The 18,621-nt window shown below is 41.1% G+C and overlaps 1 protein-coding gene across 2 annotated transcripts in view; it reads right to left on the bottom strand.

The window, feature by feature from the left end:
• EFCAB6 (EF-hand calcium binding domain 6) overlaps window positions 1-18,621 on the bottom strand; it is a 308,815-nt gene that overhangs the window by 56,848 nt on the left and 233,346 nt on the right. For both annotated transcript variants that reach the window (XM_033233690.1, XM_033233691.1), the window contains exon 25: window positions 8,851-9,006. In XM_033233690.1, coding sequence (XP_033089581.1) covers window positions 8,851-9,006 — 156 coding nt within the window. The remainder of the gene's footprint in view (window positions 1-8,850; window positions 9,007-18,621) is intronic.

The following is an 18,621-nucleotide window of genomic DNA, read 5'->3' as shown; positions in this document are numbered from 1 at the left end:
TGAGGATGAAATGGTCCTTCCTTTCTATACACACACACACACACACACACACACACACACACACACACAGGCATCGGACTTCTCATAGTTCAAACACAATGGATCAATGTTTTCAAACTTTTAAGGGAATAATTTTCTTCTTAAGATTCTATGCTCAGACAATCCAGCAATGTGTGCGAAGAAGAATTTAAAAAGCTTAGTTCAATAAGAACTCAGAAAATTTACTTCCTGTCCACCCTTTCTTATGAGATTACTTCAGGAAGTACTCCAGCAAAAGAAGAATGTAAATCAAGAAATAAAGAGATGTGGGATATAGGAGACAGGGGATCCAACCTAGACAATAGTGGAGGCAGCACAGGATGCTCTTTGGATCACAGAACTAGAGCAGGAAAATGGTGGGGGGCAGGGGTAGGTTCTCAAATAGAGATGCCAGGGGAAAAAAACTCAAGAGAGGAGAAAGTGGAATAGAATGCTGGGGAAACCTGAAGGTCAAAAATAATGAACTTTATATGAGCCCTGTTCTATAAAAAGTGATGGTTAAATAAATCACCCCAACCTTAATGTCCCTGGATAAGTCTACTGCAAAGAACTACCTTTTCCCCATATGACTTAGAAAAGATTCATAGATGCCCCAAGGCTTACCTCTGATAGCAAGGACATAGACCCTCCAAATTCCCAGTCTCAGTCTCATAAATTATTAGCTGAACTGTTTGTTCCCATTGACTAATCTGGACAAAATATCTGCTAACTGACCACAGTTTAGTTAAGCTACTCTCCTTTCTCCAGAACCTTGAACTTGGACCCACCTCAGCCTAAGCCAGCAACAGAATGTGGAATAGCCCCTCCCTAATAGCTCCTCAGGGACTCTGACCACAGGAAAGATGTTTCTTGCTCAGCTGTCTGGTCACACCATCTATTCATCTTACTCCCCATGCTTGGTTCTTTCTATCCTTGTTTACTCTTCCCTATTAAACAAAAGCCCTCTTCTGCTTGCTCTCTGAGATGCTTACACATTTCACGGTTGGGGCATTCTCTCTATTGTAATAATCTTCCTCTCCCTGCTGCAATAGTCTTTTCAGATAAAGTCTCTTTTACCTAAGTATGGATTTGTCTTTACTTGACAAGATAAAACAAAGGCAAATATCATAAAGAAAATAAAGAATAAATTAAACTCCAGGAAATAACCTATCCAATAAAATCATAGTATAGATATGAAACAAATTTAAAATATTGCTATGGTCTATTTGTGTCCCCCCAAAATTCATATGTTAAAATGTTAACCCCTAAGATAATGACCTTTTAGCAGGTGAGTCCTTTGGGAGGTGATTAGTTCATGAAAACAGAGCCCTCATGAATGAGATTAGTGCCTTTATGAAAGAGGCCCCAGAGAGACCTTTGTCCCTTCTGCCACATGAGGTTACAGTGAAAAGACAGACATCTAAGATCCAGGACATTTTCAGCAGACACTAAATCCGCTGGTACCTCAACACTGGACTTCCTAGCCTCCAGAACTGTGAGAAATGAATTTCTGTTGTTTATAAGCCACCCAATTTATATTTTTTTATGGCAGCCCAAAGGGACTGAGACAAATATGAAATGATTTTCAGCAATTGGTGTGATCTACAAGAGAATCTATCTGATACTAAGGCTAGAGGCTCAGGGATAGTACAACTGGAAAACAAGCTAGTTTTCTTTCATTACCTGACACTGAACAATATTTATATAGTTATAATAAAATGGTATTTAATAGTTTTCAAGTTTTAGAATCAACCTATGAACCAAGCAGGAAGGAACTAGTTGTGGCTGCGGGACAGAAGGTTAAATTTAACTACCTAACCAAAGGAAAAATCAAAGTGTAGCTGCCAAAAGCTGGACGTGGAAGGAGTGGGGAAAGTGGCAGAGAGAGGAGGAGAAGAATTGAGGTCTTGGGGCAAAATGTCACCCTGAAACCTGGAGACACAGGCACATGCAGAGAATCACAGCTGGGGCCTGTTTTCCTGGAGCAAAAGCCTTTGGAGTCACAGGCTGGCAGGAATACTTACATGGTAATCTTGGCAAATTGGTAGAAACTGAGTGTGGACTAGTGTAAGAGTAAGAAATTCTGGGGGCCCAGTCTTAGGTACCTCCTCACCCCCACCCCCACTTTCATGGGCTTTAACTTCAGGAGTCTCACTAGCTTCAGGAGTCTTACTAGCTTCTCAGAGTGAAGATCTGAGAAAGATCCCCTCAGGGTTCTGGCAGGGGAAGGGGAAGAGCAATCCTGGTGAAATACATCCCGAGCCTTCTCTATAACTACTTTCCAAGGGAAAAAACTTTCTGAGAGCCTTATCTTAGCTTTGGGGGAAGGACAATCAGCCAACTCCAGCCCCCTCTAGCATTCCTGTTTCACCTAAGCAGAAAAAAACTCAATAAATATTTCTAAAGGTTGCAGCCCATGGACTCAGACCACTAAAAGACAGAAATGTAATCATAAAACTATAGAATGTTTCCCCTCCCCAATATTTTACCACCACATCAACCCAGCTCTAGTGAAATAATAATGGATTACAACTGAAAGAACTGCAAAACACACAGTCTATTTAAGAAGGAGCTCCTAAGGAAACCCATGAAAACAGGAGAGTAAAAAACAAGGATGCTGGAGGAAATTGCAGCCTTTGCACCAATAGCTACAGCAAACATTAAACACATCCTAACTCCCAGCCAAATGAACATAAAATCTCTAAAGGCCTATATACCTCAGTTCCTGTCTGGCTTTTAACAACAACAAAAATTACAATGCCTATAAAGAAAAGGCACAGTATGAAGAAACCAAGCAAGCTGCAAAAGCAGACTCAAATATGACACGTATTTTGAAATTATCAGATAGGGAATTTAAAACAACTATGGTTAATATGTAAAGTGTTCTTATGGAAAAAGTAAAGAACATGCAAGAACAAGTGGGCAATGTAATCAGAGATTGAAACTCTAAGAAAGAATTAAAAGAAAATGCCAGAAATTAAAAAAAAAAAACCACTGTAACAGAAATGAAGAATGGCTTTGATGGGCTCATCAGTAGACTAGACATGGATAAGGAGAGAATTAGTGAGTTTGAAATATGTCAGTAGAAACCTCTCAAACTGAAATGCAAAGAAAAAAAGCATGGGAAGGGGTGGACAGGACAATATATCCAAAGACTGGGGGAAAATTTCAAAATGTGTAACACTTGCATCATTGGAATACCAGAAAGAGAAAGAGAAATAAGCAAAGAGACAAAACAAAAGAACAAATAAAAGCAAAAACAAAACAAAAACAAAAACCCATTTTAATTAATAATGGTAGAAACATTCCCCAAATTAATGACAGACAGCAAATCACAGATCCAGGAAGCTCAGAGAACACCAAGCAGGATAAATCCCCCCAAAACTATACCTAAACATACTATATTCAAACTGGAGAAAACTAAAGACAAAGAGAAAATCTTGAAAGAAGCTAGAAAATCTTAGGAAAATACCCTTATCTATAGAGGAACAAAGATAATGAATTATAATACATCAGGCTTCTTGCCAGAAATCATGCAAGCAAGAGGAGAGTGGACTGAAATGTTTGAAGTGTTGAAATATTTCAACAGCTTAAACCTAGAATGCTAAATCCAGTATTCTCTGTCAGAAATAAAGGAGAAATAAACGCTTTCTCAGACAAACAAAACTGAGAGACTTCATGACCAGCAGCCCTACTCTTCAAGAAATGTAAAAAGGCGGCCGGGCGCGGTGGCTCAAGCCTGTAATCCCAGCACTTTGGGAGGCCGAGACGGGCGGATCACGAGGTCAGGAGATCGAGACCATCCTGGCTAACTTGGTGAAACCCCGTCTCTACTAAAAAATACAAAAAACTAGCCGGGCGAGGTGGCGGGCGCCTATAGTCCCAGCTACTCGGGAGGCTGAGGCAGGAGAATGGCGTAAACCCGGGAGGCGGAGCTTGCAGTGAACTGAGATCCGGCCACTGCACTCCAGCCTGGGAGACAGAGCGAGACTCCGTCTCAAAAAAAAAAAAAAAAAAAAAAAAGAAATGTAAAAAGGCATTCTTCAGACAGAAGGAAAATCATACAGATCTACATCAAGAAAAGAAGGGTGTCAGAGGAGGAATAAGTGACGGTAAAATAACATCTTTTATTTTCTCACTCTGAGTTGATCAGTGGAGTAATAATAACCACCATGTGTTGGGTGATTGAAGCACACGGGTAAATGAATGCCAGCCATGTTACCAGGCACAGAAGGGAGAAATCGGAAATACCCTTTTATAAGTTTTCTGTACTTCCCATTAAGTTGTATTGTGTTACTTAAAGGTGTGCTTAGGCTAGCTCTAAATGGATACTGCAAACTCTTGAGCAACCACTGATTTTTTTTTTTTTTTTTTTTGTCACATGGTCTTGCTTTTTTTGCCCAGGCTGGAGTACAATGGTGCAATCGTAGCTCACTGCAGCCTTGAATTCCTGGGCTCAAGGGATAAAAAATGTTTTAAAGAGGAAAGGGGCCGGGCGCGGTGGCTCACGCCTGTAATCCCAGCACTTTGGGAGGCCGAGGCAGGCGGATCACGAGGTCAGGAGATTGAGACCATCCTGGCTAACACGGTGAAACCTCGTCTCTACTAAAAATACAAAAAATTAGCTGGGCATGGTGGCGGGCGCCTGAAGTCCCAGCTACTTGGGAGGCTGAGGCAGGAAAACGGCATGAACCTGGGAGGCAGAGTTTGCAGTGAGCCGAGATCGCGCCACTGCACTCCAACCTGGGCGACAGAGTGAGACTCCATCTCAAAAAAAAAAAAAAAAAAAGAGGAAAGGGGTGCTAATATTCTCCCCTTTACAAAGTAAGGGACATTCTATCCACACAGCAAAATTACACAGACAGAAATAAGAGTCAGAGGAGGCAATTAGCTCAAGTTGTTTCAGGGTAAAAGTGCATGAGAATAAGACTTCCAGGGCCGGGCGCGGTGGCTCAAGCCTGTAATCCCAGCACTTTGGGAGGCCGAGACGGGCGGATCACGAGGTCAGGAGATCGAGACCATCCTGGCTAACACGGTGAAACCCCGTCTCTACTAAAAAAAATACAAAAAATTAGCCGGGCGAGATGGCGGGCGCCTGTAGTCCCAGCTACTCGGGAGGCTGAGGCGAGAGAATGGCGTAAACCCGGGAGGCGGAGCTTGCAGTGAGCTGAGATCCGGCCACTGCACTCCAGCCTGGGCGACAGAGCAAGACTCGGTCTCAACAACAACAACAAAAAAAGACTTCCAGTTAAATACAGTGGCTTGAACACACATATCTAGTTCTGTTACCACTCAAAACTCTTCTAAAATGACAGAAAAGGGAGTTTTAAAAGGTATAAAACAGTGGTTTTCAAGGTGGGGTGCAAGAGTCCAGCAGCATCAGCATCACCTGAGCCCTTGTTATGAATACACATTCCCAGGCCCCACTAAATCAGAAACTTTGGGGAAGGGGCCCAACAATCTTGAGTTTTAATGAGCCCTTGCAATGATTCCGATGCTTGGAGTTTGCGGACCGCTGGCATAAACTCCTAAGGACTAGGAGTATGTGGAAGAAGAGAACAGCTGCTGGAGAATCTACAGGTAATGGAAATAGATGTATCAGAATCCAAGAAATTACTTTCTAAAACAAACAGAGGGAATGTGGAAGAGAGAAGATCTGATATGCCCTGCAAATACCCTCAGAGGCTCTGGAACGGATGATATCAGGTATATCTAGAAGTGGAGCTCAAGGAGGAGTTAAAATAGGGTTGATTAAAAGACTGGGAAGCAAGCAGACCTCAGACCTCTCGTCAGACTTCATGTGTCTGGGTGCCTGTCCCTCCCAACCCTAATGGGAGAATACACCTGGAGGTATATTCTCTGGAGATGCTGTTTCTGAGTCCAAGGTAGGGAGGGTTCTTAATGAAAAGGGAAGGATTAATAAAAAGTATATACACTGACTGTTAATATATAATATAAATAAAAGTATATACACTGTTAGTTTCCTATGGCTTTGTAACAAAATAGTACATATCTGGTGGCTTAAAGCAATGCACATTGAGTCTCCTACAGTTCTAGACACCAGAATCTAAAATGAGTTCCCTGTTGTTGGCAGGACTGTACTCTCCCTGGAGATTCCAGGAGAGAATCTGTTCTTTGCCTCTTCCAGCTTCTGGGGGCAGTTGGCAGCCCCTGGCTTGCGGCCACATCACTCCACTCTGCCTTCCTGGTCACATGTCCTTCTCTTTGTCTGTTTCAAATCTCTCTCTGCCTCCCTCTTACAAGCACACCTGTGATGGCATTGAGGGCCCATCCAGATAATCCAGGCTCATCTTCCCTTCTCCAGGTCCTTAGCTTAGTTGCATCTATAAAGATCCTTTTTCCAAATAAGGTAATGTCCACAGATTCCAGGAATCAGGACCTGTATATCTTTGGGAGGCATGATTCAGCTTACCACAGTGACTGCTGAAATATCCAGCCTTCTGTGCCCAGTGTTGACAGCAGAAGATCAAAGAGTTTTCTCTCATTGGGTTGCCCAATTAGCAAACAAATAAACAAATCATCACACCAAATCTACAGGGATACATAGCTGAATTAGAATTTCAGATAAACAACAAAATTTTTAGTATAACTCAAATATTACATGAGACATACTTATATTTAAAAATTATTGTCTATCTGAAGTCCTAATTTAACTGACCATCTTATATTTTATCTGGCAAGTCTATTCTCTGGCAAATCTGAAAAGGCCAAACAAAAAGTTTTAAAGATACTGACATTGGGGGCCCCTCAAGAAAACTTCAAGTCAGATTACCATACAGTTCAATTCAAAGTCAGCAAGTTCCACCTATCTGTGTAGAACTTCTGATCTGCAACTCAGTACCCTGTCCTCCACTCTTAGTATGGACATATTTTTGAAGAAAATATCCAACATGAATAATAGATTTAAAAAGCAACACTGAGGAGAGACTTATCTGCTAAAGAAAACTTTAAAAAAAAGCCTATTGTTAATACCTTCAGAGAAATGAGACAGTGCATCCATGAAACAAGAGCAGGATGTTATAAAAAAGGAACAAACAGAGAACTAAAATGAGCTCTAGTAATTGGAAATATAAGTATGGCAGCAGAAACAAAAATCTCAAAGAAGGACTGGGAGCTAAAATTGAGGAAATCTCCCAGAAGGTAAAGCAGAAAGAAAAAGAGAAAGGAGAAAAAAAGATTTAAAATAAGTAAGAGAACAGTCCAGGCAGTTCAACATTCAACAACAATAGGAGTTCCAGAAAGAATAGAACAGGGAAGGAATTCATTAATAAAATAAGTCAAGAAACTTTCCAAGAACTGAAGAACATGAAAAGGGCAATCTTCAAGAAGATGAAGCTGACAGATTAGCTGATGTGTCTCGATGGATTGGAAAGAGATTAAGTTGGGGATTTAATTAGTAGGAGAATAAGTACATAGGAAACTAAATGAACAGAAGAAATAGGATAATTTGACTTCAGGGAAAAAGTGCTATGTAGAAAAGAAAAGTGATGAGCTAGTCACAGCAATGTAGATCTAGGATGTGGAGCGAACCAAAACTGACGCAGCAATACGATAGGCATGTGGCATGTGGAGGTAAGTTTCCGTGCGTTTCCATGGGGTAATGGAGGCTGAAGGGGGTGAGATGGTTGGTGGCATGGGATGAGTGGAAAATAGTTAAAACTACATGTATTCTTGGTAGTAAGTCAATATAAACTGCTTAAAAGTGAAAAATCAAGAAGTTGCAATATATGCCTGTCATTTAGAAGTAGGGACATCCAGCTGGGCATGGTGGCTCACACCTGTAATCCCAGTACTTTGGGAGGCTGAGGCGGGCAGATCATGAGGTCAGGAGATGGAGAGCATCCTGGCTAACACGGTGAAACCCCATCTCTACTAAAAATACAAAAAATTACCCGGGCGTGCTGGTGGGCACCTGTAGTCCCAGCTACTCTGGAGGCTGAGGCAGGAGAATGTCATGAACCCGGGAGGTGGAGATTGCAGTGAGCCGAGATCATGCCACTGCACTCCAGCCTGGGGGACAGAGCGAGACGCCATCTCAAAAAAAAAAAAAAGAAAAAGAAAAAGAAGTAGGGACATTCACTATCAAAAGATATCAGTCAACAGTGTTGGAAGTTGTTGACTTTGGATAGGGAAATAAGGGCTGCAGCAGGGCAAACGAACTGCTGGTTTTAGTAACCAGCCTCGTAGAACTATGTGATTCCTGCCAAAGTGCCTGAATAACTTGAATAAAATAAAAACTAATGTTGACTGGGCACAGTGGCTCACACCTATAATCCCAGCACTTTGGGAGGCTGAGGTGGGTGGATCACCTGTGGTCAGGAGTTTGAGACCAGCCTGGCCAACATGGTGAAACCCTGTCTCTACTGAAAATACAAAAATTGGCCAGGTGTGGTGGCGGGCACCTGTAATCTCAGCTATTTGGGAGCCTGAGGCAGGAGAATCACTTGAACCCAGGAGGTAGAGGTTGCAGTGAGCCGAGATCGTGACACTGCACTCCAGCCTGGGTGACAGAGCGAGACTCCATCTCAAAAAAAGAAAACAAACAAACAAACAAAAAACCCCACTAATGTTAAGAAATGGTGGCACTGCTGCTAAGACACATCAGGAAAAGTTACGCATTTGTCAGAGGGCTTTCTTTTATTGCTTTGGGTGGACTCAAACCCATTCTAGTGTAACCCAGCCAACAGGAAGACATGGAGGATATTTTCATCTCAGAAGGCTGTTTGGGAGGACATACAGAAGAAACAAAGGCAATTCTCCAGTATGTTTTTCAGGGCTGTGAGAAACATACTTAACCTAGGCAAAAAAGACCTGTTTAGCAGATTGGTCAGCTCCCCTTCCGTAAGAGAACAGCCACATTCTTCCAGCACCTTCTGCATCTTGCATATGGATATGTAGTTGGTTTTGGGTTTATCGATTTTGGTGAATGCTTTGCTGATATCTTGATAGCGGTCTGCAAGCTTATCCCTGAAAGAGAGTACACTGCAGATATGCCCTAAAATCAGGGAAACAAGTAACTCCTTTAAAGCAAACATTTCATGATTATTCTAATGCAATGAGCCGATGGCTCATCTAAGAACTAATTTTGAAGATGTTTTACAGCCTCAGCGTAACACTGACATTAAAAGATATCCCGGAAAAATTGTAAGTCCGTATCATTATCATTTTGTTATTGCCATCATTAGCAAAACCACGCTAGAGAAAGTACAGCTTTGTCTTTGTACTGGAATTGATACTTTAAAAACGGAACCGAGAATGGAAAAAGCTAGTGATTTTACATACAGATATGTGAAATACACACTTTCTCAATCAATACCCTCTGAGTACCTGTGACGTGCCAGATGCTCCTGTAGGTGCTGGGACATGTCTAGTGAATCACAGGAGCATCCCTAGAAGGATTTCCATTCCAGTAGTGGCGAGACAGACAATAAACAGAAGATAGAAGTATAGCATGGTGGGACAGTAGGTTTACAGGCAAAAAACAAAAAACAAAAAATGACAGTAGGTTTGTAGGCTTATAGGCACTTTGGCTGTAGGCTCTTTTTCTTCAGCAAAGACTGGGATGCAAAAGAGTCAGCCAGGGACTGGAGAACAGCTAGTGCCAAGGCCCTAAGGAGGAGTGGAGAAGGGCAGCAAGTGAAGAGTGTGGAGATGGACGGGGCCTTGTCGGTGCTAGGGCGAGGGAGTGCCAGAGACCCTGTTTTTTCTTTTTTTTCTTTTTAACCAGGCATTTTTATTATTACGAAACAGCCATCGTGTGGTGTGCATCAATGGGCAAATCAAGGGCCATGTAGTGCCAAAGTCTCCCTCGTGGTTTTTTTTTTCTTTTTGAGATGGAGTGTTGCTCTGCTACCCAGGCTGGAGGGCAGTGACGCGATCTCAGCTCACTGTAACCTCCGTCACCTGGGTTCATGCCATTCTCCTGCCTCAGCCTCCCTAGTAGCTGGGACTACAGATGCCCACCACCACGCCCGGGTAATTTTATGTATTTTTAGTAGAGACGGGGTTTCACTGTGTTAGCCAGGATGGTCTTGATCTCCTGACCTTGTGATCCTCCCGCCTCGGCCTCCCAAAGTGCTGGGATTACAAGCTTGAGCCACCACGTCCAGCCAACCCGGTTTTTAAAAAAAAAAAAAAAAAAAAAACTAGGCTTTTTATTGTTAAGAAACAGCCACTGACCAGGCGTGGTGACTCACGCCTGTAATCCCAACACTTTGGGAGGCCGCGGTGGGTGGATCACGAAGTCAGGAGTTCGGGACCAGCCTGGCCAACATGGTGAAACCCCCGTCTCTCCTAAAAATACACAAAAATTAGCCAGGTGTGGTGGTGGGCATCTGTAATCCCAGCTACTAGAGATGCTGAGGCAGGAGAATCGCTTCAACCTGGGAGGCAGAGTTTACAGTGAGCCGAGATCATGCCACTTTACTCCAGACTGGGCAATAGAGCAAGACTCTGTCTGAAAAAAAAAAAAAGAAAGAAAGAAAAAGAAAAACAGCCACCACATGGTGTGAATCCATGGAAAAATCAAGGGCCATGCTGCTGTCTCAAGTACGCACTCACCTGTGACCTCTCAGCCCTGCAAGGCGGTGTCATCAACCCTACTTTCTAGGCCAGGAACAGGACAGCATGAGAGCCCAGGACAAGACCAGGCCTTTCACTCACAGTGAGGGAGACAGAGACAGCATCTTTCTGTCGCTCCCAGCTTCAGGGCTGATTTTCTTGCAGGATGTGTGCTCTCAAGTCTCTGTGATTCGGAGACACTGAATTTTCAGTCTGGGAAAATTCTCTCCTAACTTGAAAAAGTTGCAGAAAAGGAACTCAAAAAGTGCAGAAATCTTCAAGAAGAAACAATCTTGCACTTGATCTATGGTGGACTGGCTGTAAATTCAATAATTTCAACTCACCCAGGTCCCTGAAAATGTCTTCCTTACAAACTGAGTAATATGCCTGTCTGATGGGCTGAGACGTGAATTCCTCAGGGGAAAGAATGTGCTATAAATTCTAGAGACGAAATCTTTGGTGGTAATTGGCTACCACTTCAGGTATGTATTTGTGGGAGAGGATGCCTAGAAAAAATAATCCATAGGAACAGAAACATCAGGACTCTGGGAGAGGCGAGATTCCGTGGGAACGTTCAGGGTGGTGGTGGAGAGCAGCATTTACTTTGAAGCCACGGGGGTGATCAACTCCCTTGTCTTGCTGGCCTCCAGCTTGGAATGGGCTCCCATGACATTTGAGTACTTCATACAAACGACTGCAGGAACCGCGCTGTGCGTGTATACCAACAGCAGCAACATTCTGGATTCCCCTACAGGTGTACATTGAATTCAGTCCCATGTTGCAGAATGATTACTCGTCATCACAACTATTATATTCCACTTAATTCTTCAAAATGAAAGCAAATGAAGGTAGAAAAAAAAATCCAAACTTTTTTTGAGATACATATTTTTAGAAAATTGAAGCATTCAGCGTTTCTTGGACTGGTTTCCAGGCGGTAATTATTTCCCTTGCTGAGTAAATATGTGCACAGAGTAAATGAGGGTTTAGAGCACAGATCATAGCACAGTGCCAAACAGAAACGGTGTCAGCCGACACTCAGCGACAAAGCTGCACTGGGTCTGTGTCCAGTTCCTGGTCTGGGCAACAAGACAGAGGCCAGAAGGGGGCACTGTTATGGCCAATGGACAGCCACAGAGCCCCTCACACACAGGCCTCAGCCACAGGCCTCCCCACTCTGGTGCTGCTGAAAAATTGCACACCTCTCCATTTGCATTTTCCAATGAGCCTGTGTTATGTGGCTCATTTACTGCTGCTATTCTGATTCTGAATCTTCAACTGAGACTCAAGCAAAAAGAGCAAGGCATGGAAAATAAATGCAAAAAGAAAAAAAGATTTTTCTTAATCTTCAAAATGTATTTTAGGGTACTCCAAACAAAATGAATTCCCTTAGATTTCAGAGGCAAATACAAAATTGTGGTCACTTGAATGGAACATGACTCACATCTGTCAATCTGATCAGAGTGTCAGTATAGATGAGGAGATAAAAAAAAAAAAAATCCTGGAAACATTGAATCTTCATTGGAAAGACCCACTGACAGCAAAATCGAAAAACAGGCCATCCTAAAGGACAAGGTTATTTGGGAATTTTTACAAGCCGATATTTTCGAGGAAACCGAAATTGGTCATGCATTTGTCTTCTTTACTAAGAGAGCATGGGTGGGGCAAGGGGGAGTGGGTGAGAGTGAATTAGTTAACTGAGCTCGATGATCTGAAATGCATTGTCTTGCAGCTCGCAGTTCTTTTAGCTGCACACCCATGCTCCGTGTGGAACAGAGGTACAGGCAGAGAAAGAGTGTACTGGGAGTGCCCAGGATACACGGTTTCTCTCCTAGAGCCTCATTACTCACAAGTGGCAGGAAAGACGAGAAGAGAAGACACGAACGGGTAATGAGGCCAACCCTGTCTAGTAAAGATAAATTCCACTTTTTCATTAGCTTTATGGCATATTTGATTTATACCAATCTTGTGCATATTTTACTTTGAATTTCACAAACTCAATTCTCTGCTTTCAGGCTTCATAACTCAGTAACTTAGACGTAGTTCAGGGGTGTGTTCAAACTGCTCTTCTCTTAAACCCCGTTTAGCTATTACATTTCATCCTTGTGTTCTTGGCATTCTCAGTTCCTCTGGAGATTCATTCATTCATTCAGGTGCTATGGGAGGTGGTGGGACAGAGAGTGAATCTTGCCTTTTGAAATGACAGACAGGAGACAGACTCACAAACATGTAACAGCAAGATGGAGCTAAGGCAGAGCTATAGAGCAGCAGGTAAGAGCCACATGTGTCGGGGGTGTGGATGGGAGACCAAGGATTGCGATCATGCCAAGAAAATCTATCTCATTGCTGTAGTCACATCATATGCAGCCCAATTTTTTTCTCTGTTATAAATGTTAAAAATATGACATAAGTAGCTGGGCGCGGTGGCTCATGCCTGCAATCCCAGCACTTTGGGAGGCCGAGGCAGGAGGATCACCTGAGGTCGGGAGCTTGAGACCAGCCTGACCAAAATGGAGAAACCCCGTCTCTGCTAAAAATACAAAAGTAGCTGGGCGTGGTGGTGCATGCCTTAATCCCAGCTACTCGGGAGGCTGAGGCAGGAGAATTGCTTGAACCTGGGAGGCAGAGGTTGCAGAGAGCTGAGATTGTACCATGGCACTCCAGCCTGGGCAACAAGAGCAAAACTCCATCTCAAAAAATTTGAAAGTAGGCTGGATATGGTGGCTCACGCCTGTAATCCCAGCACTTTGGGAGGCTGAGGCGGGAGGATCACGAGGTCAGGAGATGGAGACCATCCTGGCTAACATGGTGAAACCCCATCTCTACTAAAAATACTAAAAGATTAGCCAGGCGTGGTGGCAGGTGCCTGTAGTCCCAGCTACTCAGGAGGCTGAGGCAGGAGAATGGCATGAACCTGGGAGGTGGAGCCTGCAGTGAGTTGAGATCATGCCACTGCCACTCCAGCCTGGGTGACAGAGCAAGACTCTGTCTCAAAAAAATAAAATAAAAATAAAAATAAAAAATAAAAAATAAATTTGAAAGTAGACAAAGAGTTGCTGGATGGATTAAAAAACAAGACCCAACTATATGCTGCCTATAAGAAACTCACTTCACCTATAAAGACACATATAGACTGAAAGTTAAAGAAAAGGAAAAAGATATTCAATGCAAATGAAAACCAAGGAAGAGCAGGAGTAGCTATACTTATATCAGATAAAATAGACTTTTAGTCAAAAACTAAAAAGACCTGAAGGTCATTATTAATATAAAGGGATCAACTCAGCAACAGGATATAACAATAGTAAATATATGTTCACCCAACACTAGAGCACCCAAATATATAAAGCAAATGTTAATATATCTAAAAGGAGAGCTAGATTGCAATACAATAATAGTAGCAGACAACACTCCACTTTCAGCAATGGGCAGATCATCCAGACAGGAAATCAACAAAGAAACATGAAGTTAAACTATGGTCTAGGTCTAATGGACCTAACAGACATTTACAGGACCTGTCATCCAACTGCTGCAGAATACAGATTCTTTTCATCAGCACATGGATCATTCTCCAGGATACATCATATGTTAGGCCACAAAACATGTCTCAGCCAATTTGGAAAAGTCAACATAATATGAAGTATCTTTTCTGAAATGGAATAAAACTAGAAACCAATAAAAAGAGGAACTTTGGAAACTGTACACATATATAGAAGTTAAACAACATGCTCCTGAATGACCAATGGTCAATGAAGAAATAAAGAAGATTAAAAATTTATTGAAACAAATGAAAATGGAAATACAACATACCAAAAATCTATGGGATACAGCAAAAGCAGGGCTAAGAGGGACATGTATAGCAATAAATGTCTACATAAAAAAAAAAAGAATGATTTTGCATAAACAATCTAACAATGCACCTCAAGAAACTAGAAGAGCAAGAAAAATCCAAACCTAAATTAGTAGAAAGGAAGAAATAAAATCAGAGCAAAAATAAATGAAATTGAGACTCAAACAATACAAAAGATCAACAAAATTAAAAGTTGGTTTTTGAAAAGATAAATAAAATTGACAAACTTTTAGCTAGATTATGAAAAAAAGAAAGTCCAAAAGAATTAAATCAGAGATAAAAAAGGAAGTATTACAAGGTTAGAGATGACAGAAATAGAAAGTATCATTAGAGACTGCTATGAAAAACTATATGCTGACAAATGGGAAAACCTAGAAGTGGATAAATTTCTGTCAAGATTGAACCACGAAAAAGTAGAAAATCTGAACAGACCAAAAATGAGTAACAATATCAAAGCACTAATAAAAAGTCTCCCATCAAAGAGAAGCCTAGGACTTGATGGCTTCACTGCTAAAATCTTCCAAACATGTAGAGAAGAACTAATACCAGCTCTACCCAAACTTTTTCAAAAAATTGAAGAGTAGCGAATACTTGCAAACTCATTCTATAAGGCCAGTAATATCCCGATACCCTAAGCAAACAAGAACACTACCCAAAAAGAAAACTACAGGCCAAAATTCCTGATGAACATACATGTAAAAATCCTCAACAAAATACTGGCAAACCAAATTCAACAACACTTTAAAAGGATCATTCACCACGACCAAGTGGAATTCATCCCAGGGAGGCAAGGATGGTTCAACATATACAAATTAATAAATGTGATACTTCACATCAACAGAATAAAGGACAAAATTACATGATAATTTCAACAGATGCTGAAAAAGCACTTTATAAAATTCAACATCCTTTCATGATAAAAACTCTCCTCACAATGAATATAGAAGCAAAATACAGGCCATATTTGACAAACTCAAAGCTAATATGATACTAACCAGGGAAAAGCTGAACGTCTTTACGCTAAGATCTGGAATAAGACAGGATGCCCACTTTTACCACTTCTATTCAACATAGTACTGGAAGCCCTAACCTGAGCAATTAGGCAAGAGAAAGAAATAAAGGACATCCAAATGGGAAAGGAAGAAGTCAAATTAGCCTTGTTTGCAGATGACATGATCTTATATTTAAAAAAAACCTAAAGACTCCTCCAAAAAATTCCTAGCACTGATAAACAAATTCAGTAAAGTTGCAGGATACAAAATCAGCACACAAAACTCAGTAGCATTTCTATATGTTAACAGTGATCAATCCAAAAACGAAATAAATAAAGCAATCCCATTTACAACATCTACAAAGAATATAAAATACCTAGAAATCAGCTGAACCAAAGAAATGAAAGATCTATACAGAGAAAACTGTGAAACACTGATGAAAGAAATTGAGGAGGACACAAGTAAAAATGAAATGATATTCCTTGCTCATGGATTGAAAGAATTAATATTGTTAAAATGTCTATACTATCCAAAGCGATCTACTAATTCAAGCAATCCCTACCAAAGTATCAAATGACATTCTTCACAGAAATAGAAAAAACAATCCTAAAATTCATATGGAACCACAAAAGACCCCAATTAGCTAAAGCAATCCTAAGCAAAAAGAACAAAGCTAGAGGCATCACGCTACCTGATTTCAAATTATACTACAAAGTTTTATATTTACTAAAATAGCATTGTACTGGCATAAAAGCAGACACATAGAACAATGGAACAGAGTAGAGAACCCAGAAGTAAATCCATGCACTTACAGCAAATTCATTTTTGTCAAAGGCACTGAGAACACACACTGGGGAAAGAAAAGTCTTTTTAATAAATGGTGCTGGGAAAAATGAATGTCCACATGCAGAGGAATGAAACTAGATCCCCATCCATCTTACAACATAGACAAAAATCAACTCAAAATGGATTAAAAACTTAAATGTAAGACCACAAACTATGAAACTACTAGAATAAAACATTGGGGGAAATGCTACAGGACATTGGTCAGGGCAAATATTTTTTGGATAAGACCTCAAAAGCACAGGCAACAAAAGGAAAAACAAACAAATGGGATTACATCAAGCTGAAAAGCTACTGCACCATGAAGGGAACAAAGTGAAGAGGCCATCTACTGAGTCAGAGAAGATATTTACAAACTCCCCATCTGACAAGGGATTAATAACCAGAATACATAAGGAACTCCAACAACGCAACAACCTGAAAAGAAATAACCTGATTCGAAAATGGTCAAAATACCTGAATAGACATTTCTCAAAAGAGGACATATAAAGTGGCTAAGACGTATGAGAAAAGTGCTCAAGGTCACTGATCATCAGGGAAATGCAAGTTAAAACCACAATGAGATATCATCTCATCCCAGTTAGAATATCTATCATCAAAAAGACAAAACAGAAGTGCTGGTGAAGATGCAGAGAAAGTGGAACACTCATCCACTGTTGGTGGCAATGCATAATACTATGAAACACAGTACAGAGATTACCCAGAAAACTAAAAACACAACTACCATATGATCCAGAAATTCTAGAATACTGCTGAGTATATCTCCAAAAGAAAGGAAATCAGTATATCAAAGAGATGTCTTCATTTCCATGTTCATTGCAGCGCTGCTCACAATAGCCAAGATCTGAAATCAACCCAAGTATCCATCACCAGATGAATGAAGAAAATGTGGCACACATACTCAGTGGAATATCATTTAGCCATAAAAAAGCAGAAAATTGTCATTCACAGCAACATGGATGGAACCAGACATCATTATGTGAAGTGAAATAAGCCAGGCACAGAAAGACAAATATCACACATTCTCACTCATATGTGGGAGTTTAAAAAGTTGATCTCAGCCAGGCTCAGTGGCTCACACCTGTCATACCAGCCCTTTGGGAGGCTGAGGTAGGTGGGTGAGCTCAGGAGTTTGAGACCAGCCTGGGCAACATGGTGAAGCCTCATCTTTATTAAAAATACAAAAATGCGCTAGGTGTGGTGGTGTGCACTGGTAGTCCCAGCTACTCAGGAGGCTGAGGTGCGAGGATCACAATGTGAGCCTGCAAAGTTGAGGCTGCAGTGAGCCATGATGAAGCCACTGCACTCCAGCCTGGGTGATGAAAGTGAGACACTGTCTTAAAAACAAACAAACAAACGGTTGATCTCATGCAGGTAGAGAGTAAATTACCAGAGGCTAATTTACCAGAGGTTATCAGAGGCTGGGAAGGGAAGGGTCGGGAGGGAAAAGATAAGAAAAGCTGGGTAAGGGGTACAAAAATACAATTTAATAGAAAAAATAAATTATAGTATTTGATAGTACAGTCGAGAAATTATAGTTAACAATAATTTTATTGTTATACACAATTATATAACAATAAAATGTTATATTGAAATACATAAAAATTTTATTGTTTACTTCAAAGTAGCTAGATTTAAAAATATCTAAAAGAGTATAATTGGATTGTTTGTAGCACAAATGATAAATGCTTGAGGTGATGGGTTCCCCATTTACCCTGAAGTGATTATTACACATTGCATGCCTGTGTCAGGATATCTCATGTAACCATAAATATATGATCCTATTATGTACTCACAAAATTTTAAAAAAACATAGCTAGAAGAGAAGATTTGTAGAATTTGTAGAAGGATAAAGGTTTGAGATGGATATCCCAATTACCCTGATTTGATCATTACACATTGTATACAAGTATCAAAATATCACACATACCCTCCAAATATGCACAGCTATTAAATATCAGTTTTAAAAAAGGGAAAAGAATCATGTACGCTCCCACCATCCAAATCCAGTGGGGTACCTTCTGCACAGCATCTTCTGGTCCCGTGCACCTGCTCGTCCATTTGATATTGTTTCATTCACGGTACACATACTGCCCAAAACCTAACTGCCTGTCAGCCCTTTACACAAATGTTTCCGTGTTCTTCCACAGTGGCCACAGCACGCATGGGCAATTTCATGCTCTTTCAGGCTGCTCTTTGCTAAGCCAGTGCACTAATTTGGGATTCGAAGGTATTCCCTTTGTTGTTGTTTTGCTGTTAAAGACACACTTCACTTTGGGAGGCTGAGGCAGATGGATCACTTGAGGTCAGGAGTTCAAGACCAGCCTGGCCAACATGGCAAAA

This window comes from Trachypithecus francoisi, unplaced genomic scaffold, assembly GCF_009764315.1.
Source record: "Trachypithecus francoisi isolate TF-2019V2 unplaced genomic scaffold, Tfra_2.0 Lachesis_group14, whole genome shotgun sequence".
Lineage (NCBI taxonomy): Eukaryota > Metazoa > Chordata > Mammalia > Primates > Cercopithecidae > Trachypithecus > Trachypithecus francoisi.
This window is presented reverse-complemented; position numbering and strand designations above follow the sequence as displayed.